General features: G+C 43.0%; 2 protein-coding genes across 4 annotated transcripts in view; both read left to right on the plus strand.

Moving 5' to 3' along the window:
* Window positions 1-680: 680 nt before the first annotated feature.
* Window positions 681-10,603, plus strand: idh3b (isocitrate dehydrogenase (NAD(+)) 3 non-catalytic subunit beta). Of its 2 annotated transcripts, XM_066645729.1 has the most exons (12): window positions 681-740; window positions 1,659-1,832; window positions 2,006-2,126; window positions 2,500-2,560; window positions 2,755-2,887; window positions 5,273-5,406; window positions 5,689-5,791; window positions 5,878-6,024; window positions 6,227-6,321; window positions 7,435-7,495; window positions 7,773-7,887; window positions 10,205-10,603. In XM_066645729.1, the coding sequence occupies exons 1-11, from the start codon at window positions 696-698 to the stop codon at window positions 7,860-7,862; spliced, it is 1,164 nt and encodes a 387-aa protein (XP_066501826.1). In that variant the 5' UTR covers window positions 681-695; the 3' UTR covers window positions 7,863-7,887; window positions 10,205-10,603. The 2 variants fall into 2 exon arrangements, with proteins under 2 accessions (XP_066501826.1, XP_066501827.1); XM_066645730.1 differs by lacking the exon at window positions 7,773-7,887.
* A 769-nt stretch (window positions 10,604-11,372) lies between these two features.
* The window catches only part of ptpra (protein tyrosine phosphatase receptor type A), a 28,725-nt gene continuing 18,976 nt past the window's right edge, over window positions 11,373-21,121 (plus strand). Inside the window, exon 1 of one of the 2 annotated variants that reach the window (XM_066645359.1) lies at window positions 11,373-12,148. The gene's annotated coding sequence lies outside the window, so the exon portion shown is untranslated. Of the gene's footprint in view, window positions 12,149-12,822; window positions 12,872-21,121 lie in introns of those variants that run through there. The other variant, XM_066645360.1, reaches the window with a different exon arrangement.

Below are 21,121 nucleotides of genomic sequence, written 5' to 3' on the forward strand. Positions count from 1 at the left end.
TACTGTGCCTTTAAGACTAAAATGAGCTCATTTCAGGCCTTTATTGTGCTACATACAGAAAGCAGTCTGGTACAAGTCTAGGCAAAACACATTGTGGGTGTATTTCAACTGTCCAATCAAAGTGGACAGTCAGCAAAACAGACAATTTGCTGACACCTAGTGGCGTACATGTGTCAGGATTTTTGTATTAAACGCACACCAAACATGGCCACTCCCTTGTGTGGAAGACCAATGTTTGGAGTATAAATAGGTTAATTAATGGAAGGCAGAGGAGTTTGATCCATTCAAAATAGTCATGAGTTATAAAAGAAATGTTGTAAAAATAATAAACACTTTATTAAACATTTAATGAGCTCTGACTTTAAAGGAACACTAGGTTTAGTTATATATTTATTTATTTATTTAACCCCTGGGGCTCCCTCTTGTGTAATTCATGTTTACAGCACTGTACTGAAATCAGTGGGGAGGGATAGGGGTGGTTAGCTACGCTTCTTCTAGTGTTACAGTGCAGTTTCTGAAGTGCTGAGCCCAAAGTCGCAAAGACAGAGACCCTAATCTCCCTGTTACATGTCATGGAAACATCATAATGATTCTGAAGCTGTAATTTTTAGGTAAATATTACGTACTGTTCCTTTAAAGTGATCAGAGAACAGCGCCCTCTCGTGTTTGTTTTCTCTCTCTCTCAGTTTCAGTGAATGATGGCGGCCGCCTTGAGGGGAAGAGTTGGAGCCTTGGTGAAGGTGAGTGCGGAGTGTCGACGTTGACATCGTGGGGTGTTTTAACGTAGAGTAGTCCAACGGCCGGCCCGGGGTGACCCTCTGTCTCGGATAAACACCGCGGGTGGTGTTTATATGTAGGGTTTTGTGGGGAGCATTAGCGGATGAAGCTAATTCACTTTCCAAAGAGGAGCACTAAGCTGGACAGGTCAAACCCTCACTCTCAAATCACAATGCTTTATTCTTTTGGTTATACTAGTGTCTACCGATTAGCAATAACATTAAAACACTTCTTAAACGAGTAACTTGTTTTTATCCACTGACCATCCGAGAGCACATTAAAGTTACTACAGTTACAGCCTTTAACCTGTCTGTTGCTCTGTATAATTTGTAAGTCCCCGTTAATGTAGTGAAATGGGGCCAACAAAGTATGCAGATGACCAACTGGATAACATTCTGCGTTTATTGAATTGTTTGTATTTAAGAGGCCCATTTGTAATGGTGTATTTTCTGTGTACCTCGTCTCTTGAGATAATCTGTATATCTGCCTGTCTTCTCTGAGTCTTCAACCTCTGCATCCTCTGTCATCCACAGGTCTTTTAGAGCTGTCTGACCAAATCTGATAAGTCTGACCCCTCTCTTATGGTTTGTTAGGGAGTCTGTAGCCTACAATTAATAGAATTTCTTTCTGCTTTCATCCATAATTTCAATCCCTGGCCACTTTCTGAACTTCTGACCAACAGGAGATCGACAGTCAAATGTAAAGTAGTAGTTTAAAGAATTTTCAAATATCCCTGTGATACAGCGCAGAGATATGGAACAGAGTAAGACCAACTGGAATTAGGGCTATCGTCATATAGGTTACATGATCTAATGTTAAAGTAGTTTGCAACCTTTCCGCTTTTACCATTGTAGTGACCGTTTCTGTTTTGCCGGACGCAGGGTCTGAGTGGGGTTCGCTTGCAACCACTTGGTGTGCGCTCTCTGAGTCTGACGGCCAACCAGAATGCCCTGGAGTCTCCACCAGCACGAGCCGACAGCACCTTCAAGGTCACCATGTTGCCAGGCGATGGGGTCGGACCTGAGCTCATGACTGCAGTCAAAGAAGTTTTTAAGGTGGGAAGCACACACTTGTTCAACTCAGGAGGCTGCTGCTGAGAGGCTTTGCATGAAACACAGTTACTGCTTCTTGAGATGAGGAGATGATAGCCTAACGTTTCAATGCCTGTTTTTCTAACCTGGACTCTGGACTCTGTTACGATGTGTGACTCCTCTTTCACTTACCTCAGGCAGGTGATGTACCTGTGGAGTTTGAGGAGTTTCACCTGAGCGAGGTGCAGAATATGGCCAGCGAGGAGAAGCTGAATGAGGTGCTCAGCTCCATGAAGAGCAACAGGGTGGCAATCAAAGGTAAAGAGCACAGCAGCTGGAAACTGGAGGCTGTTTCATTAATGTCCTGCGGTTTCCATTGATATCTGCATTTGAATGGAGAAGAGTATGTTAACTGAAACCACTAATGGTCACAACAAAGGGAATCATCCCTAGAACAGACGTTTCATGCAGCTGTGCTGTACTGAGCATAGGATGAACTTTGTCCCAAACACAGAACATTAAACTGGATCTGCTTTGTATCAGTGAATTGTTTTTCTGAATGGCTGCCAGCTCTGTCCAACTGCTGTGTTGTCCATATTCTGGTGTTAAACGTATCACATGGTTAACTATATATCCCCTTTCAGATTCGCTATTAGCTGTCAAATGATTCATGTTTGTGTTTTTACCGCAGGGAAGATTCACACCCCAATGGAGTACAAAGGGGAACTGGCATCGTACGAGATGAGACTAAGGTCCTGCTTCATGCACCACATGTTATGCTTTGAGAAAAGGGATCAGGGAGAGAGATGAACTGTGATAACACACTTGGATGAACCCTCTTTTAAAGACATGATTTTACTAAATTACAGATCACATAGTCTTCTTGTTGGATGATTGTGCATTCAATTTTGGTTCTGATTGGTTGGCTATCTGGTGTTTCTTACAGGAGGAAACTGGACCTGTTTGCCAACGTGGTGCACGTGAGCAGCCTGCCTGGCTACAGCACACGGCACAATAATCTGGACCTTGTGATCATCCGTGAACAGACTGAGGGAGAATACAGTTCCCTGGAGCATGAGGTAGCACACTGGATGAATCAGGAGATTAGTCAGAGGATAAAAGTGCATAATGTTGTTAATGCTAGATGATGATGTAGGGCTGGTCAACATCATCTTTTATGCTTATCCATTTCAGGGATGCGGTTAGGGCTGGGCAATTAATTGAAAATTAATCGAAATGTACATTCAGAACTTCTAATCGACATAATCTTGTCTATATCGATTTATATCAATTATCTGCCACATGAAACAACCTAAACGAAAAGGCCAACCAAGTGCCTCAAGCAGCTCATACCAAAGAAAAACACAGTGTCTGTGGTGTGGACGTGCTGTGTTTTGACTATAATTAAGACGACACTGAACAATAAAAAAGTGAATGCTGTATGTAAGCGCTGAGACCAAAGCACAATCACACACCAAATATAAACAGTGCTCAGAACACAAGAGAGGAATAAGCTCCCAGCAACATTAGAAAAATATCCCAGCTTTAATAGTGGAGCATATTTACAGTACAAGCCTCGTCACTGAACTATGAGGGTCGAAAATACAAAAACAAAATAATCATTCATTAATCATGATTGTCGTAAAATGTACAATTAATCATGATATTGATTTGCGCTCATATTGCCTAGCACTATGATGATGTAAGATTAGCTTGAACCAGATCTGGTTTTTGTTCCTAGTCCATGAGAATACAGGTGTTTTTCAAACGACCCACATTTTGTCCATTGATTTTTATCGTGACCCCAGCAACACAAACACTATAACTATATTATTTAAAAAAAAAAGTGAAGTTGGTTTATTTGTTTCTTGATGCCACTATTAACGATATTCAGAATTTGGGTGAATCCTATTTCTCTCTTTTGGCTAGGGTAGGGGTCTGAGTTCCTGTTGGGAAATAAACAAATGTCAACATTTTCCCCTTTTGAAGTTTATGATAACAATTGTATACTCTTAGTGTAGTTTTAATTTTATTACGACCCGTTATGTAATAACAAGCATACATCATTAGTAGTACAGTGGAACCTCTACCTACGAACTTGATCCGTTCCAAGACCCGGTTCGTAAGTAGAAATGTTCGTTTCTCGAGTCAACTTTCCCCATTTAAAATAATGCAAAAGCAATTAATATGTTCCAGCCCACCCGGAAATTCACCCTTTTTACACTGATATATGTTTACAAAACTCTCAAATTAGTAAAAAAAAATACATGTAGCACTACTAAAAATAAAAAAGAAATACAGTGGTAACAATAATAAATGACTGGCTGGAGGAGTAACACAGGCACTGGCTGTGGGGAGACTAAGCGTAGATACGGCTTAACTTAGCACAAATTTCGATGTCTGCTATTTACACTAATGCTAAATTGCTAAAGCTACAATTTGCTAATCTTAAAAGCTCACTCAAGTCTGGGCGCGCTGGGAGACTCGCCTATTGGGGCCAGTGGCCATTTCCAGCCGTCGGCTCGTTGGAGGCTCAGGTTCGTTTCTAGAGTCATGGTTCATTGGTGGAGGCAAAAATATTGAAATGCCCGGTTCGTATCTTGGAAAGTTTGTTAGCATAGGCGTTTGTAAGTAGAGGTTCCACTGTATGTTGATGTCACAGTGGCTAATTTCCATTTTCACCTAGAAAAAAAAGTTGCAGATTAAGAAGGTGAATTCAGATTTTGAACACAACTCCGTGTAACTTTGTTCCAAAGGTGACACTCAAAAACAAGGTGTAGGCGTAAATATAACAAATGGGATTCATCCTTGAAGTTAGAAGAGCAGCAGCTGGACTAACTAGACGGTGTTGCAGCATAATGTACAGTTTGCTAAAGGATTCCAATTATGCACCTGTTCATTTTGTGTTTATATGCCTGTAAAAAAATAATTCATTCATTATCTGTAACCGCTTATCCAATTCAGGGTCGCGGGGGGTCCAGAGCCTACCTGGAATCATTGGGCGCAAGGCAGGAGTACACCCTGGACGGGGCGCCAGTCCTTCACAGGGCAACACAGACACACACACACATTCACTCACACACTCACACCTACGGACACTTTTGAGTTGCCAATCTACCTACCAACGTGTGTTTTTGGACTGTGGGAGGAAACCGGAGCACCCAGAGGAAACCCACACGGACACGGGGAGAACACACCAAGTCCTCACAGACAGTCACCCGGAGCGGGAATTGAACCCACAAAAAAAAAAATCAGTTACTAGTAATATTTTTCTCTGCGACCCATTTTTTTTGGCTTGTGACACAGCATTTGATAAACCCTGGAATACAGCACACATCCTCATGCAATTAAAACATTGACATTATTATAATATAGTATTATATAGTATAAAAGCACAGTTGCAGAATTGTGTGTTAAATGGTCTGCAGACAGTGGTCTAATAATGACTGGCATGTGGTTTACAGAGTGTCTCTGGTGTTGTGGAGTGCCTTAAGATCATCACCAGAGAGAAATCTCGCCGCATCGCCAAGTTTGCCTTCGACTATGCCACCAAGAAGGGACGCAGCAAAGTAACAGCAGTTCACAAGGCCAACATCATGTGAGTAGAAAATAGCCTGAGCTTAGCATATCCACAGGATTGTACTTAGCATATATACAGGACACTTTCACATCAGAGGTTTCAGAAACCATTTAAAAAATCATAGATTCAAGTTTTCATTTTTGAAATGCTTTTCAGCATTAAGCTCTCCTCTTTCTTATCTTGTGTTTGACTTTCTGAATTAATTTTCTAGGTCTGTTCTGGACTTACTCTACCTGTGGTAGGTCTTTGTGTGAGAACCTTCTGTACTAACACTTGCCTCCTTCATTCTGAACTTAACAGGAAGCTTGGAGACGGGCTCTTCCTGCAGAGTTGTGCTGAAGTTGCTGAGCTTTACCCCAAGATCAAATACGAGAACATCATCATCGATAACTGCTGTATGCAGGTAGAAAAATCCCTCGCAGCACTCGGCAGCCTTTGGATTTATTCATCCGGTGTAGATGGTTTCACATTGAGTTTTTTGATTTGCAGTTAGTCCAGAACCCGTATCAGTTTGATGTCCTGGTGATGCCTAACCTCTATGGGAACATTATTGATAACCTGGCAGCAGGCTTGGTTGGTGGAGCCGGGGTGGTTCCGGGAGAGAGCTACAGTGCAGAGTATGCTGTGTTTGAGACGGTCAGTACCTAAGCTTCACCATCTATTGCACTGTGACTGCAGTGTCCAGATCCAGGCTGTAGCTAAGATCCAAGCTGCTTCTAATCTGTGCCGATTTTACTAAACCAAGTCTTTAACCAGTTCTACTTCTCTACTGCATTGTTGGAGAGGGGACAACAGGAAAATGCAAAAAACTCATTCTTTGTCTCTGTCTGTCAATTAGGGGGCCAGGCACCCGTTTGCACAAGCTGTAGGAAGGAATATTGCTAACCCCACTGCAATGCTCCTGAGTGCTGCAAACATGCTCCGACATCTAAAGTAAGTTTCTGATAACTGTGTATTAGCCACTGAAAACTAAATGGTCTGTCATTTTTACAGTTTTCTCTGTAGTTTAAACTGGCTGTATTGGCCACTGCATTTGAGGCTGATGTTTTTGAGATTGGTTCCTGTTCTGATAAAATAGATTTGGGACATTATAAACCTTGCGTGTTTTGCAGCTTGGTTTCTTTTGGAACTCTGTATGAAGAAGGGCTGTACAATCTGGAGCACTGTTCACTGACAGCACCTCTAAGACATGGACATTAAAGATGGTCACATAGAAAATGGCAGATCTAGTCCTTTTAATGCCCACTAAACAAGATTTTAGACTATAAAACACACACCATGTATGTCTAGGGCAGGGGTCGGCAACCCGCGGCTCCAGAGATGCATGCGGCTCTTTGATCCCTCTGATGCGGCTCAGCTTTTGAAAATAATTAATGATTTTTTAATTAAAATGTGTTTTATATTAATGCGTTACATTTTGAAAATTAATTCTATGAAGATTATGGCGATCTTGTAACATCTAAAATATTTTGTCGCTCTTAATACTCGTCACAACTTCCAATGTGCATAACCCGCCAGTGTGCGGTTTCTTGAACTTTTTGACAGCTGACTGCACGGTGCCAGTAAAATGATGACGACACGCAGAGAGGACAGTATTTTTGTTTACTGCCAGTGGATAATTTAAGTTCGGCGTTTTTTTTTTCCATTACTACAAGGACTCAAATAGACATTGAGTATTTTACTAACCTTCAACCCAACGTCTTTATTTCGGAGTTAAAAATGTTTTGTTGCATGCAGAAATGTTATTTCATTTTCTCCGCAGTCGTTCATTGATTTCATAAATGTAACACAGTATTGTTTGTTTATACATAGTACAAAGGCAAAAAAAAAAACCTGTTATGCGCAGTGTTATTTCATTTAGAATTTCAAAAGTGTTTTGTGGTTCCCACTGTTTTCTTTACTGTGTGAAATGGGTCCAAATGGCTCTTTGAGTGGTAAAGGTTGCCGACCCCTGGTCTAGGGCTAATCCTAATATCCTCAGATCATCAACACTGAAAGACTTCAGTTAAACAAAACAATCAGCTCTGGCTTATTTTTGTGTTTCAGTTTGGAGTACCACTCTAACATGGTGTCCGAAGCGGTCAGAAAAGTAATCAAGCAGGGCAAGGTAAGATAATACAGCTCTGTGTGTGTATATATGTGGATGTTTGTTGTGTGAAAATGACTAGTGGGGGGTGTGTTTGGGTGTGTGTGTTGATAAGTCAGCCTGGGTAGAGACATCATGTTACTATTTCACTAACACACTCCAAACTCTGTTAATGCCCCGTGCAGTCGGCAGGCAGTGGACAGGTGTCGTCCTATTTATTTACTATTTATTTAAACCTGTTAGGGATGTGGAGCGTTCCTCTCCACTCACAGTCTGTGTGTGTGTGTTTGTGTCTCAGGTGCGGACGCGAGATCTTGGTGGTTACAGCACTACGGGTGATTTTGTCCGTGCAGTTGTTTCCAACCTGCGTCACCTGCCCAATTACTGAGGACCCCACTGTGTGATCCTACTCGGTGACCCACCACCCCCTACCCCCCGCCCCTGGTTTTAAGGAGTTCTTTTGTGAATCTGGTCTCTGGTCCTTGCCCCCGATTCTCCCTCTGATCACTTCAACTGCTTCTGCTTTGCATCATATCGTCTGCTGAAGAGCCTTCTCTATTCCTCTCTGCTTTTCAGCTTTTTGGATTTTTGAAGGCTCGCTTATCCCACATCCACCCAAACTTCCCCAACATTCCCAATATCCCCCAGCAAATTCAAATTTCGGTGGAGGGGTGTCACACCCTCCATGATCCACAGTGATCTGCACGTGGAGACTAGATTATAAATGTGACAATGTTCTATTGTCTGGTCACTGTCCCAGCAGACAAGCAACATGACAGCAGTGCATCACTGCGCTATATTTTCACAATTAAGAATCAAAATATTCACCTGCTGCATCCAGCAGATCCAATCACACGGGACTGGGCTCTTTTGTAAATGAAAGTGAAGTTGGTCAGTGTTAAATTATGAAATTTGGAGCTGGAGACAGAGTCCAGCAAGATGGCCTCTATATGCCTAGTGCTTGACAGCCTTGGGTGAGGCCAGTCCCATTTGAGCAGTTTAAACATATGACAGTCCAACAACATTTCTATCAAACAGAGTGAGAAGATGCTCAGGAATGTGTCTGGGATTATGTAATGACTTAATTGTTGCCCTTTTTTCATGGCGCTGACTGCTGAGGAGTGAGCTGTCGATGCAGTCAACGTGGAGAAGGGATGTGTTGTTGTTTGGAGCTGAACTCTTGTTTAAACTGTCCCAGCAGTGTTCGGCCTATGACTGAGTCATCTTCGCTCTTTGAACTATTATTATCTCCAGCCAGACTTTATAATGTTTAACCAAACCTGAGGTGACGAGTCTTTCTTTAAATGTGCTGTTAAAACACAGAGCCCCTCATGGTTTTGATCTGTAACTCACTCACTCATGTTTAGCAGGTTGAGGATTCTCCACAATGAGGTCTTTTTTTTTTCTTTTTTACTCTGGAATGGCTATCCACTGATGTATAACATTCCATTGCTCACAGCATTGAATAACCTCAATAGAAAGGCTCTGAGCAGTTGCACCTGAGTCTGAGGTCACATTGTCTAATGCTATGCATTGGCTAGAGGGTTATCCTAGCATTTCAGTCACATGATTTATTTTATTTTATTTTTTTGCGCTGCCGTCACCATTTAGGGTCTAGCTTGGCAGCAGAGTACCAATGCAAATAATGTGAAAGCTGGATATATTTATCTCATACACAGCCCTTCTCCCTGTGCTGTAGAGTGTCTTGCAACTTTTAAAAGCACAGAAGTCCACTGCCTCTTCATGTCAGAGGGTTAAAGGGTACCATTGTGTTTCATAAAGAGTGGGGGGAAGCTATTATCAGCAAGATCTAAAGGAAACCTGTTAGTTTGGTTGTCTTCAATGCATTTCTTGGGCACTTATGACAAAATATGACAGCTTATACATACAAATATTTTATTTGTCTCATTTGTTTCAGGGAAAAGATTGTTGGACAATAATGATTTATCACAACTGTCTGCCTAAATTACTTCTCTGCTGTCGATTCAATTTGAATAAATTAGTTCTCCTTGCCTGAAAATGGGAGATTATTAGTGTTTTTTCCACACCACTGTGAAACCAAAAGTGAACCTCAAATGTCATACACACTGTGTTACACGGTGTATGTTATAAATAATGATTTCTCCATTCACATAGTGTGTTGTAGATCTGATTATAAAACCATTTATATTTGGCTATAAGCTTCAGGTCCCCCTGTTGAACTAGTGTATTTTTGAGTGTCATTTTTATCTGTGGATTGTACTATGTAGAGAGTACGTCACTATTTGTGCTCAAATCTGAGCTCCTCTGTACTGACTTGAGTTGCGCAGAACAGACCTGATTACAAATGTGAATTTAATGTTTTGGAAGAAAGAATAACTCAATGTAAACAGCTCAGTATGTGAGAGTTGGGAGTTAGTCCTCAAAATGGCAGCTACTGTAAACAAAGGTATCATGTGAAATGCAAGGATAAATCCCCCTGGTTCTGAACAGTGGAGCTGGGTTCTCTGAAGAGATCGAGCTCCTTCCAGCACATGTAGGATGATTGTGATTCAGAAATAATCCACCATCATCAGCACCTGACCTCTCTGATGTTTGTGGCAGAATGCCATCAGTCCCACACAGCAATGATTCCAGAAGGGCAGAGGCTGTTCCTGCAGCGAAGAGGAAAACGTTCTGGAGCGGGTCTAATGTGTTTCCCTGGTTCTGGTCAGTGTGTGGTGGTAACCTGTGTGTGTGTGTTTGGTTCAGGTTCGAACAGCAGATCTGGGAGGTTACGCTACGAGTGCGGAGTTCACAAGAGCAGTCATCACTAATCTGTCTGCGTGAAGGAACTTCACCAAGACCCTACACTCCACACCTGCTCCGAACCTTCAACAAAACTCTTCGTCCTCCACATCTGCTCAGAGCATCTTCACGATTAAAGCATGACTTGGATGAAACAGAAATTATAGTTTGATGGAGGACATGAATTACCAGAGCATTTACAGTTAATAAAAAAACACTGGCCTACATCAGTCACGTTGCTGTCCACAGACTGGATAAGAGGAGCCTGGAAAGAACTGACAGGGTGCTGTGTTATATGTATTCTCTGCTTATATGGAATGTTTGTTTGCTGCTTATTTATTCGTTGACATCAATAAATTTCAAAAGCTCAAAATTATCAATCACTGCTTCATTTTTTAAACTGAAGATAGCACACTCATTCTTAATGTTATTAACAAACACACTTGCTCACTCATTCACCTTTTTCTGGTTAAAGTCTAAACACTTAGTGTGGTTGTTTGACACTGGGTGCTCAAATGTGATGGCTTAGTTTGATGCCATTTTTAATGAGAAACAAGATGCAGCATACAGAAAACGCGTTCTAGCTAGAGTTTCAAACCTATATTTCAGCCCAGTAAATTCACTACAAATAGTTTGTCTAAAATGTTTCACCCTTAACAGTTATGTGAATTGTCATAGGAATATTGTTTTCTTACCAGACAATTAATTTCATACCTTTTGTGTTTACATACTCCTAATGTTATATTCATCCAGGTAATCTCTAATACATTCAGCTACTCGCTACAGCAGGTGACCACTGAATATTATTCTGAGGCTGTAATTGCTGCATTCACACTGCTGTAAAAATATAAGAAAATGTTGAAGTAGTCGAAGGTATTTTTAAGTATTCAAAATACGTTACTCATACTGAGTAATGGAACAGAATACGTTACAAAATACATTTGAAAAGTAAGCAGCTAGCGTCGCAGTCACTCAGCTCCAGGGGCCTGGAGGTTGTGGGTTCGAGTCCCACTCCGGGTGACTGTCTGTGAGGAGTGAGGTGTGTTCTCCCCGTGTCCGCGTGGGTTTCCTCCGGGTACTCCGGTTTTCTCACACGGTCCAAAAACATACGTTGATAGGTGAATTGGCGACTCAAAAGTGTCCGAATGTGTGTGTGTGTCTGTGTTGCCCTGTGAAGGGCCCCCTCCAGGGTGTATTCCCGCCTTGCGCCCAATGATTCCAGGTAGTCTCTGGACCCACCGCGACCCTGAACTGGATAAGAGCTTACAGATAATGAATGAAAAACTTTAATCTCGAACAAACCTATTATTAGACACATTAACCAGATGGAGTTGTGTATTTATCCAGCTTCTGAATTATGAGGTGCATCCACCAGTTGGCGCTGTGTAATTCAGTTTTTTCATTATAATATTCTTTCACCAGGTGTCGCTATTTATCCAGGTTGTGAATATTTGGTTCATCCACCAGATGGTGCTCTGTATTTATCCCGTGTTTCATTATTCGTTTAACCCACTAGGGGGCGCACTGTAGTTTTTCCCGGGAATCCGGCGCTCCTCACCACGGAGCCACGACATGGCGGAGTAGGAGCGGCGGACAACAGCGAGCAAGTCGTGGAGTAAGCGGGATAAAGCGGATAAACGACGCTGCGGAGAAAACGGGAACGCAGACCCGGGGCCTCAGCGGACACTGGGAGTGAGAGTGGGAGCTTTTCGGCGCTTCTCTGGAGATGTAAGTCGGGTCGGATCTCCGGTTCTGAGCGGCGCTGCGCTGCGGCCCCTCGCCCCGAACACGGCTCTGATCCCGGGCAAAGCAGTCTGGGGGCCACCGGGTGCGGGAAACCCCCCAAAACCACAGAAGCCTGCCCGCAGCGGCTTTATCCACACCGGCCACGGGTCCGCAGGGCGGAAGGTGAGTTCTCCGCGACGGATTTCAGCCAAAACAAACTTCTGCCTCAATTTTTTTTGAGCCAGTTTTCCTTTTTTCCCGGGACGCGTCCCATTCACAGACGCGCCCCTTAGTTAGGGTACCTCGCTGCTCCGCCCCTAGATCTCCCAGAAACTAATCAGATCAACGAGAAGGCGACGTTTATGTGAATCCAAAACCCTCAGAAGACTCGCCCCTTCCTTCTCGTCGGGGCTGAGACTGAAACGTCTCTGTCACCATCCGTTTGTGGCAGCAGTGTAATTTTAGATTTATGATCTGCTTCATGATTGTCAGTGATATGTTGTTTTTTTTTTTATACCTGGCCCCTGGGTCAGCCGCTTGATGTTACACTGAGCTAAGATTAGACCTTGTCCGATTTCGTGTAACTTTCTGGGATCTGTTATTAGAAATTCAGGATAGAGTTTGTGGAAAACTGAGAAGTGTCATTAAAATGAATGTGGATTAGACACAAGGGTAAGTTTGTTCTTGCCACACACACTGGGACCTGTACAGTACACTATGTAGGGAACATGTAGGAAGCATATAGGGAATGTGCAGGTCATTTGGGACACGACCCTCTGTTACTCGAGCAGTGTGCTGTCTTGTTAGGAAGGAGAGGAAGGCTGAAGTGGCTGGGAGGGAAAAACTGAAAGGGGGAAGAGGAGGAGGAGGAGAGGAAGAAAGACCCGGCCCAGGGCTTTTCTCACAGTAAATACACACTGTACAATACACCAGAGGACAATGGGACTCCAGTGTGTTCGCGCTCCGTGAAAAGTACACATATTGATCAGCGCTTTGTGGGCTCTCTGTTTGTATGTGTGTAGTCAGGGGAGGGGGCCTGGTGTGGCCTGGTCTGATCTGTGGAGGGGATATATGGAGGGGGGCTTTGTGTAACACAAGGCCAGATATTAGGTTGATCACACTACCTCAGTAAAGTTGAACCCCAGAAGTCCAGCCTGCCTCCGCTGTCCCGCTCCCAGGTTCTCTGTCTGTGTCCCATTCAGCTCGAGATGGCTTTTATTTTCTAGTTTCACTCCTGACTGACTGCAGAACTTCTGCTTGGAATGTAGGTTCAGGACTAGTGTACGCAGCTCTGAATCAGGACTTCAGACTTTTCTGTGGCTGAGGTCTAGACTTCTTTAAAATATCATCTCTCATCATTTACTGCATGAGACATAAACAAAGTCTTGGAGAGGGAATTGCACTGAAGAGTCATAGTCAGTGGTGATAGTAACCAAATGTCTACCTTTTAAAAGAGTCTAGTGGGAATTATTTGGGTTGGGTTGGCTGGGGGTGTATCTGAGGAACCTTTCTAAAGTTCCCTGTACAAATGTAGAAACTTTAGATGTGGAAATGTCAAACCCCACCTTCAAACTAGTCACGAATTCTGGTGTGAGTTCAGACTGTTGTTGAAACAGGGTGAAGCTTATATCAGAGATGAAGTGGGAGTGATGATTGATGAGAGTGATGGATTGATTATTGATAAACTACAGGCGCTATGATGTTAAAGGGGGGCTTGGTCCAGGATCTCACACTGCAGAGTTGGATGGCATGTGATGTGATGGTCTATATCAGAAGTGCATTCTTTCTGGTAAATAGCCGAGCTGTGTGGTATGGGATGCAACCGATGTGTGTGGGAACATCAGTTAGGTCAGGGCTGGTGCTGGCTGATTAATTCTGGATCACAAACACCACTCAGACTCATCCATTTATGTACTGAATGGAGCTCTGTCATTCCAGAGAACACAGTTCCTCAGCTCCACAGCTCAGGCTTTAAACTCAACAGGAGTATACCTGGGAGCTGTTGCACCTCTGAGCTGATTGTGTGCTGTGTTTAATTGCAGTTGTAATTGTTGTCGCTCCTGTTGCTTATTGCACCTTTAATGACTGCCTTGGCTGATGCCAGGCTGGTTCTGAAGCTCGTGGCACTGGGCCATGTTCCGGAGGGAAGTTGTTTGAGGCCAAGTGTAATTTCCCACTGTTTGATTGCTCTGGTCTGGAGCGTCTGGGCTCGAGTTCCTGCTGGATCAGCTCGTCGTGTCTGCTCCTGTCCCCCTGGAAGCCATTAGGTTACGAAACACACCTTGCAGCCTGGCAGCTGGTGCTGCAGGAGGTGGAGCTCAGGGTGGTTTCCCTCACAACAGATTTCCCCCACACACACAGTGTATGGTTTGCCGTGGTCAGGCTCGGTACATGTTTACTTGTTTGAGTGTTTGTTTGACAGGAGCAGTCAGCAGGTCATTACCTCACCTGCAGCAATGCTGTTCCAGCTGATTGTGGTGTTTTTAAGTGGAGAGCAGACCCTGTGTTGGTTTTCCTGGCCAAGTTTGGGTTCATTTTTGTGTTGTGTTGGGTGTTGTTGGGTAATTCTTCTCGTCCATGCCGTGACACAAGACAAACAAACATACAAACACAAATTTGGGCAGCTTGGGTTGATGGGTGTTTCCGGAAACTGAAGATTGCTTTGTGTGTGTGCGCGTTTTGGCAGGACTGGATTTAGCAATGATTGTGTCACATTATGCATCATCAGTGTGACCACATGGACATGTGCTAATGCGTTAAATGTCAGGGGTAGGGTGCGTCTGACTGGGCATTTCTAGTTATAGCCACAAACCCTGAGATATTTGTTTGTTTATAATGTCTAGCATTGGCTGTCGCTCAGGACCTTTAATATAAGTGTTGTTCTGTACTGAATACTGCATTACAAACAGATAGATGTGCCTCAGGGCAGAGTGTAGAGGCGATGGCACTTTGCTAGGTGTTTGTTTAAGAGTCTAAATCGGAGTTTGCTTTATTTCATATGTTCTTAAGTCTATTAAACGTCTGCTGTATTTCACAGTATTGCTCTCCTCTCGATGTAGACTTGGCAGTCCTAAAATGGGTAAAGCTTACATCAGCTCTGTTCGTGTTTGAGCTCGCAGTCACTCTGAGCCTCACACAAGACGTGCCCTGAGTAAAACTTGGTCTCATTTATGAGGCACACACGGAGTAAAACTTGCGCTTGCTTTGAGGCTCACCCAAAGTAAAACTTTCACTCGTTTTGAGGTTCACACTGAGTAGTGTTGTCATGATGCCAAAATTATGACTTTCAATACAATACCTGCCAAAATATCTCAATACCGATACTGAAACGGTACCATGGCAAAAACCTGAAACATCAGGAAAAGTAATGTTCGTTCTCTACAAGCTGATCGCTGTAGGCAAAATTGCTCGTATCCGCTTGTTAAGTGTGAGGCCACAAGTGCCGTTTTGCGGATTCCGGGTCCAATTGCACATTCAGCCCAGTGTCATACATTCATAAGACATGGTTTTACTGTTTGGATAAAGCTGAATGTCTCAATCAATTACGTGATCTCAGTTCAGGAGTTTAGAAAAAGGAATAAATTCAACATAAAAGAAGCAAACCTGTCTTTGGAAGCACATTCTGATCTGAGTGATCTGCCGTACGGACTGAAAAGTGCTGCTTCATCTCTGGGAACAGAGGAGCTGTGTAGAGAGACCTCTGTCTCCCGCTGCTATGTCTCTGGGAACAGAATAACCACAGAGAGAGCTGTATCTCCAAATCACGGTCAGTCCCAGTGTTCTAACGGGTTGTGCTACCGGCGATTCTCTTCTATAAAAAGTAGCTAAAGTTTGTACAGAACGTTGCTAGTCAAGTCTTTTCTGGTTGTTTTTTAATATCTCACTAGAAGGTCTGAAATGTCACTAAAACTAGCAGCAAAATCATTGAGGAGATAGGAGGCAAAATGCTGTGGGTGCACACTGCCCCCCCGGTCGAATATTAAGACCATGCCTACACAGTCTCTAGAGAGGTGTGATGAGGGCATTTTGGTGATATGAGGAATGTTTTATAATATTTTTGCTTTTAGATTTCTATTTAAACTTTATTGAACACTTTGCATAACATTCAAGTTTGGCATTATACGTAAAATATATCAAAATATTTTCAGAGGATGCACACAGGCCACTTGAGTCATTCACATTTTTACAGTACATATTCAAACCCTACTGAGAATTGCCAAGCTAAAATAATTTCCCTCTTAATGTGATATTTGAATTGCTTAAACAGCAACACCAGCTGCCCTTAAGCCCCGCCTCTTTTGTTCTCGCTCATTTGTGTCCTGGGGTAACAGCTGCTGTACATCGTGACATAATGAAGGCAGGCCATTTTATAGAACGGCCTAAACAGCATAACATAAATTTGCACAGATAATGTTCCTGTACAGTGAGAAACTTGGTGTAGTTTAATAGACTTTCTGATCTTGACATTCAAATATTGTCATGTGTAAAGTGAATGGACTTTGAATGATTATCTCAAAGTCCAGTTAATTGATAAATAATTAGATATTTGGGAACCCTTACCAAAATGTACTTTTTAAGGAAAAATAATCTTGTTTTTCTGTAGTATTGATCTGTATAACTTTCCTTTAGTGCTTTATTAAACTTTATGCTTGTTTAGTGACAAATGTAACTACATGTCAGAATTGTGTATAAGATTCGTAATGGGCAAGAGTAATGGGTTTATATCTGCCTCGTCACCGCCTCAGGTGAATTTTTAATAGTTAATGCTTCCACGCATAGCAACATAAATCATTCAAAATGTAAAGGTAATTGGGAAAAGAATAAGAGCACAGTTGTTGTCCCAATTGCCGTTTTCTTGTGTGAAAGACAAATGCAGAAAATTCAGATAAATAAAAAGGTGTTCTGCTCTACATAGGCTCGTGGATGTGTGTCTCACTGCTGTTTCAAATTGTGTTTAGCTCTGCCCCAAGTACTTGTCACAAACTTTTAAATGGAGTCTTCTAACATGGATTACTTGTTTGTTAGACTTTTCTCACATCAACAGTCAAAAACGACCAAAAGAATAAAAGTTTAACTTCCATATCACGTGTTTGTTAGGTATATAAAAAATCTCACTCTTTAAGATCCCTTGAGGAAAATTGTCTCAGGGTGATATCAGTCCTGAATTGGATACTGAATTGGATTTGAAAGGTGTTGAGTTTCAGTGCTCTGCTCCAGAGTCGTCTGAGGCCTTAGCACTTACCTTAGCATCATAATGAATAATGTGGTCATGTAGCGGTAAAATGATTATAGCCCATCAGGCTCTGAGATCAGCTGGCAGACTTGATCTGGACAGGCTCTGGTGAACTCTGGTGACCTCACCATGCTCTCTGCGGAGACGGTCTTCCTGTCACGACTTGCGGCTGATATCTCCAGCGTCCGGCTCAGCTCATCTGCGCTCTGTTTTTCTGAACAGGGACACTCAGGAAGCTCCTTCCTGAGAAAGTCTTTATCCAATTACAGATGTGGCGAGGATAAGCTGGTGGGCCAGTGGTGGGTGGGTGTGGCCTTCCTCCGATGTGCTCTAACTAGATATTTGAAGCCCACGTCTTGGTTGTGTGACCAAATGAAATGGGAGAAGGAAAAAAAAAAGTCCTCAGTTATAGTGCCTTAGTGAATTAGCATGCAAACCAATATTATGTCAGCTACATACAGTATCACATACAGTCAGCGCTGTGTATCTAGGGATTCGGCCATGGATGGAAAATATTCATATCCTGAGGTCCAGCTTTATGGATATTGTTCTGATAACTTACCAAACATCATTATATTGTTTCTGTAAAGCAAAACGAACTTTGCAGTCTGATTAAATAATTCAGACACACATGGTGCTTTTCCACTGCATGGAACCTACATAGCTCTACTCGACTCGGCACGGCTCTTACTTTTCCATTGGCCAAGTCTGGTACCTGGTTCTTGGAACTGGGAATGTTTTCAGTCCCAGCTTTCTCTGGGTTCCAGCGGTGCAGAGTAGGTACTAAACTGTGATGCGTAAAACTTGCAGAACGCTGATTGGCCAGAGAGACATGTCAATCACCACAAAATGCAGAGCTCATTCAAATCCAGCTCAATCTCATCGATTGTTAAATCAACAAGGTCTGATCTGTGAGAACTGGGGCATGGAGTTGTGTTCAGTCCAAAAAACAACAACCACACGCGAGTACGTGATTAGTAAACAGTGCCTAACTTTACTGCTGCCGTTGTTTTATTTTTCAAAGCCAGCGATTCCTGTTAAAGATGGGTTTTTTCAACGTATTCGGCTCCATTTCATGGGGGAGCCCTGCCAGTGGAAAAGCGATAAGATTTAAGCGTGCCGAGCCGTGTAGAGCCAGACCCAAGCAGTGGAAAAGCACCATAACAGTGATTGCTGTAAGAAAACTTCATGCTGAAATGGAAAACATCATCAGGAAGGAAATCACTGTTAAATGGGAACTCCACATTATTTAGAATGCTTTGCTCTGAATGGGTTTTTTTGCTGCTGTTTTATTTACAGCTAACACTCTTTAGTCTGTGATGTAGCTTTCAGAGGCATTAGCCTCTTCACTCGTTTGGTTCCATTCACCACCACTCTGAACAATTAACTTGGCAAGTTTCTCAGGAGGGAGCCTTTCACAGCAAAGCTCTAGATTACTGTTTACATCGTAACCCCTTAATTATTTAGAAATGTTGTAAAACTGGTCTTGTTACCTTTTATTGTAATGTATCTACAGTAAAAGCTCAATGATCTTCTGGTGCTGCTCAAATGCTGAAGATCAGCTGGTTTTTCCAAGCCCTGGAGTCTGATGACACTAGTGTGAGATTCTGATATTCTGAGATGTTCCAGGAGCTGTGACAGCGTGCTGCACTGGAGTTGTAGCGAGGTGTGGAAAGATGCTTTATCTAAATATGGAGATGTGGAGACAGCGGTGATGAACTTGTAGAGGCACGTCTGTGTGATGTCATCCCTGCTCTCTGCGAGCATTCGTATCATCATTGACCAAGTTCACATTCTTCCTTATGAATTCCTTTCATGTCCCTCTGGGCTGAAACTGATGTGACCAGTTTGGCTGTGTGCAGAATGACTGAGCTGTGAACTGTCCAATCACAGCCCTAGTTTCCTCTGTCTGGAATCCTATTGGCCACCCTCCAGTTTGAGGATACTGAAAAGGGACCAATTATGGACTCACCTCCGGAGTGTATGAATGAAGGCTTGGCATGTGGGCAGTTTTTCGATCGGACGTGGAGCAGTATGTGGAGGAGACTGTGTATGTGTGTGAAGGGGAGTATAAGCTGTGGTCTGTTTGTGCAGTGGGCAGCAGTAGTGTCCGCTCACTAGCCCGGCGTGGTCCAAACGCAATGAAGTAGTGCATTGAGAAAAATTCTCTCACTCTGTCTGTCTCTCACACACACTCACACCCTCATAGTGAATGCCCCACAGGACACACACTTGGGTATTAATAAACTGTGAATGGGGACAGAAAAACAGTTGCCTATTATATCTCAGTGCACTGCCCTCCGCTCACCAAAGAGGGAATCCGAGGGGAAGACTCTTCTAACGGGGCCTGTTATTTGAAGCAGCTTCACAAATAGATGTACTGTTCTGTCGAGAAGTCAAAGATCACTCTTGATTTCTTGCTATACGATATTACCTTATGTGTGGGGGCACTCTTGGGCTGTGTGAACCTCATGAGTGAAGGGTTTTCTGCGCTGTGCAGTTCGGCACAGTGCACACAGACACACGTTAATAAAAAAAGGTTTTTGCTGGAGGAAGAGACCATTTAAAAATCAACGAAATAAGACTCTACACTGTTTAGAAACATGGCTGGCCAGCTAACAGGCACTTGTGGTTTAGTACACCACAGCAAACCTCAACGGGAGCTTGGTGTCCAGTTTATCAGCAGAAAAGGTTGGACTAAGATCGTGTTCAGAGTTATCAACTTCGGTTCAAATAAAATGAACCCTGGTGCTATTGCTCTGTTAGTGTGGTTCATTGGAGTAAGTGTGAACACTTATTTTCGAAGTGTGCTGTGCACCAAACAAGCGGACTGAGACCATCTGAGGTGGGTTTCAGTCTGTTTGTAAACAAACTTTGGTAAGGTTCATTTCAAGTATGAATACTACATGAACCAAAGGCGTCTGTACGAACCAAACACAGTAATCCACGTCCCAGGATTTAATAATAAATCTGTGAGGGAACAGAGTGCGATTAAAAACAAATAATGCACAGAGAACAGACCTAACCACTTCTCTCTGTAGTGAAGCTGCATTGCTTCGTGCAGTGAATAAATTTAGGCTGTTCTGACTCCTTTTATCCATTTTATCGCCTCTCGCTGTGTTTATAGATTGTAAAACGAGCCCAGCTGAAGGCTCGCAAAATAAAAGTCATACTTGCATCACATGTCACTTTTTTTTTTATAGCTTACTTTGGTTTGATTGTAAACATGTTGGTGTGAACTCAAACCAAACCAGGTGTAAAATGTAACAATGTGTCATTTTCTTGTTTGGCCTGGGCCAAGGGAACAAAAAAGTCTGAACACCCTGAATTACTAGAAACAGACTAAGCTTGATTTGGTCAAGGAACATTTTCCCAACTGCTAAACCGAGCTGATTCCAATCTAAAGAAGTTGTTGTGTTGTATAGTGGTGCAGTGCTGTAACTCTGGTTGTAGACATCATCTCTGAACAATCAAGGCCCTGGAACCCTCCTTTTTTTTTGACTCGACTGCTATTAGAGTAGCTAGGAATAAGTGACACACCCCACCCCAGTCAGACCCACTGTAGCTGTCTGTGCAAACCCTGCGGACACAGAGTTGCTGAGCTTGGTTCCTCTGGGACAGTTGACTCACAACAGCCCCGATCTCAGACCAGCCTTTGTTTAAGTGCGTACGTAGATCTGTTCTGCTGGGGCGCCTCTTCAACCGAGCAGTTTCCAGAAGGATCTATCACAAACAATGCACCTGTTGAAGGCTGTGCAGGTTCACAGCTCAGTTGAAATAGTTCTGGTATTGTGTATTGTGTTGTGTGAGAGAGGAACCTGAGAGGAACTTGGTCGTCCTGTGACTGTGGGCTGATTTCACCCTGATTAGGTTTTGGCTTCAGGCAGGCAGAGGTGTGTGTGTGAGAGAGAGAAAACACTGTG

The sequence above is a fragment of the Hoplias malabaricus genome, chromosome 15 (genome assembly GCF_029633855.1).
Source record: "Hoplias malabaricus isolate fHopMal1 chromosome 15, fHopMal1.hap1, whole genome shotgun sequence".
Lineage (NCBI taxonomy): Eukaryota > Metazoa > Chordata > Actinopteri > Characiformes > Erythrinidae > Hoplias > Hoplias malabaricus.

What these genes read in the sequence shown, in the direction of transcription:
- idh3b (XM_066645729.1), top strand. Translation starts at nt 696, where the DNA reads ATGATGGCGGCCGCCTTGAGGGGAAGAGTTGGAGCCTTGGTGAAG. An exon ending in GTTCACAAGGCCAACATCAT is followed by an intron (nt 5,407 to 5,688) that starts GTGAGTAGAAAA and finishes TGAACTTAACAG; the next exon opens with GAAGCTTGGAGACGGGCTCT. An exon ending in TCGATAACTGCTGTATGCAG is followed by an intron (nt 5,792 to 5,877) that starts GTAGAAAAATCC and finishes TTTGATTTGCAG; the next exon opens with TTAGTCCAGAACCCGTATCA.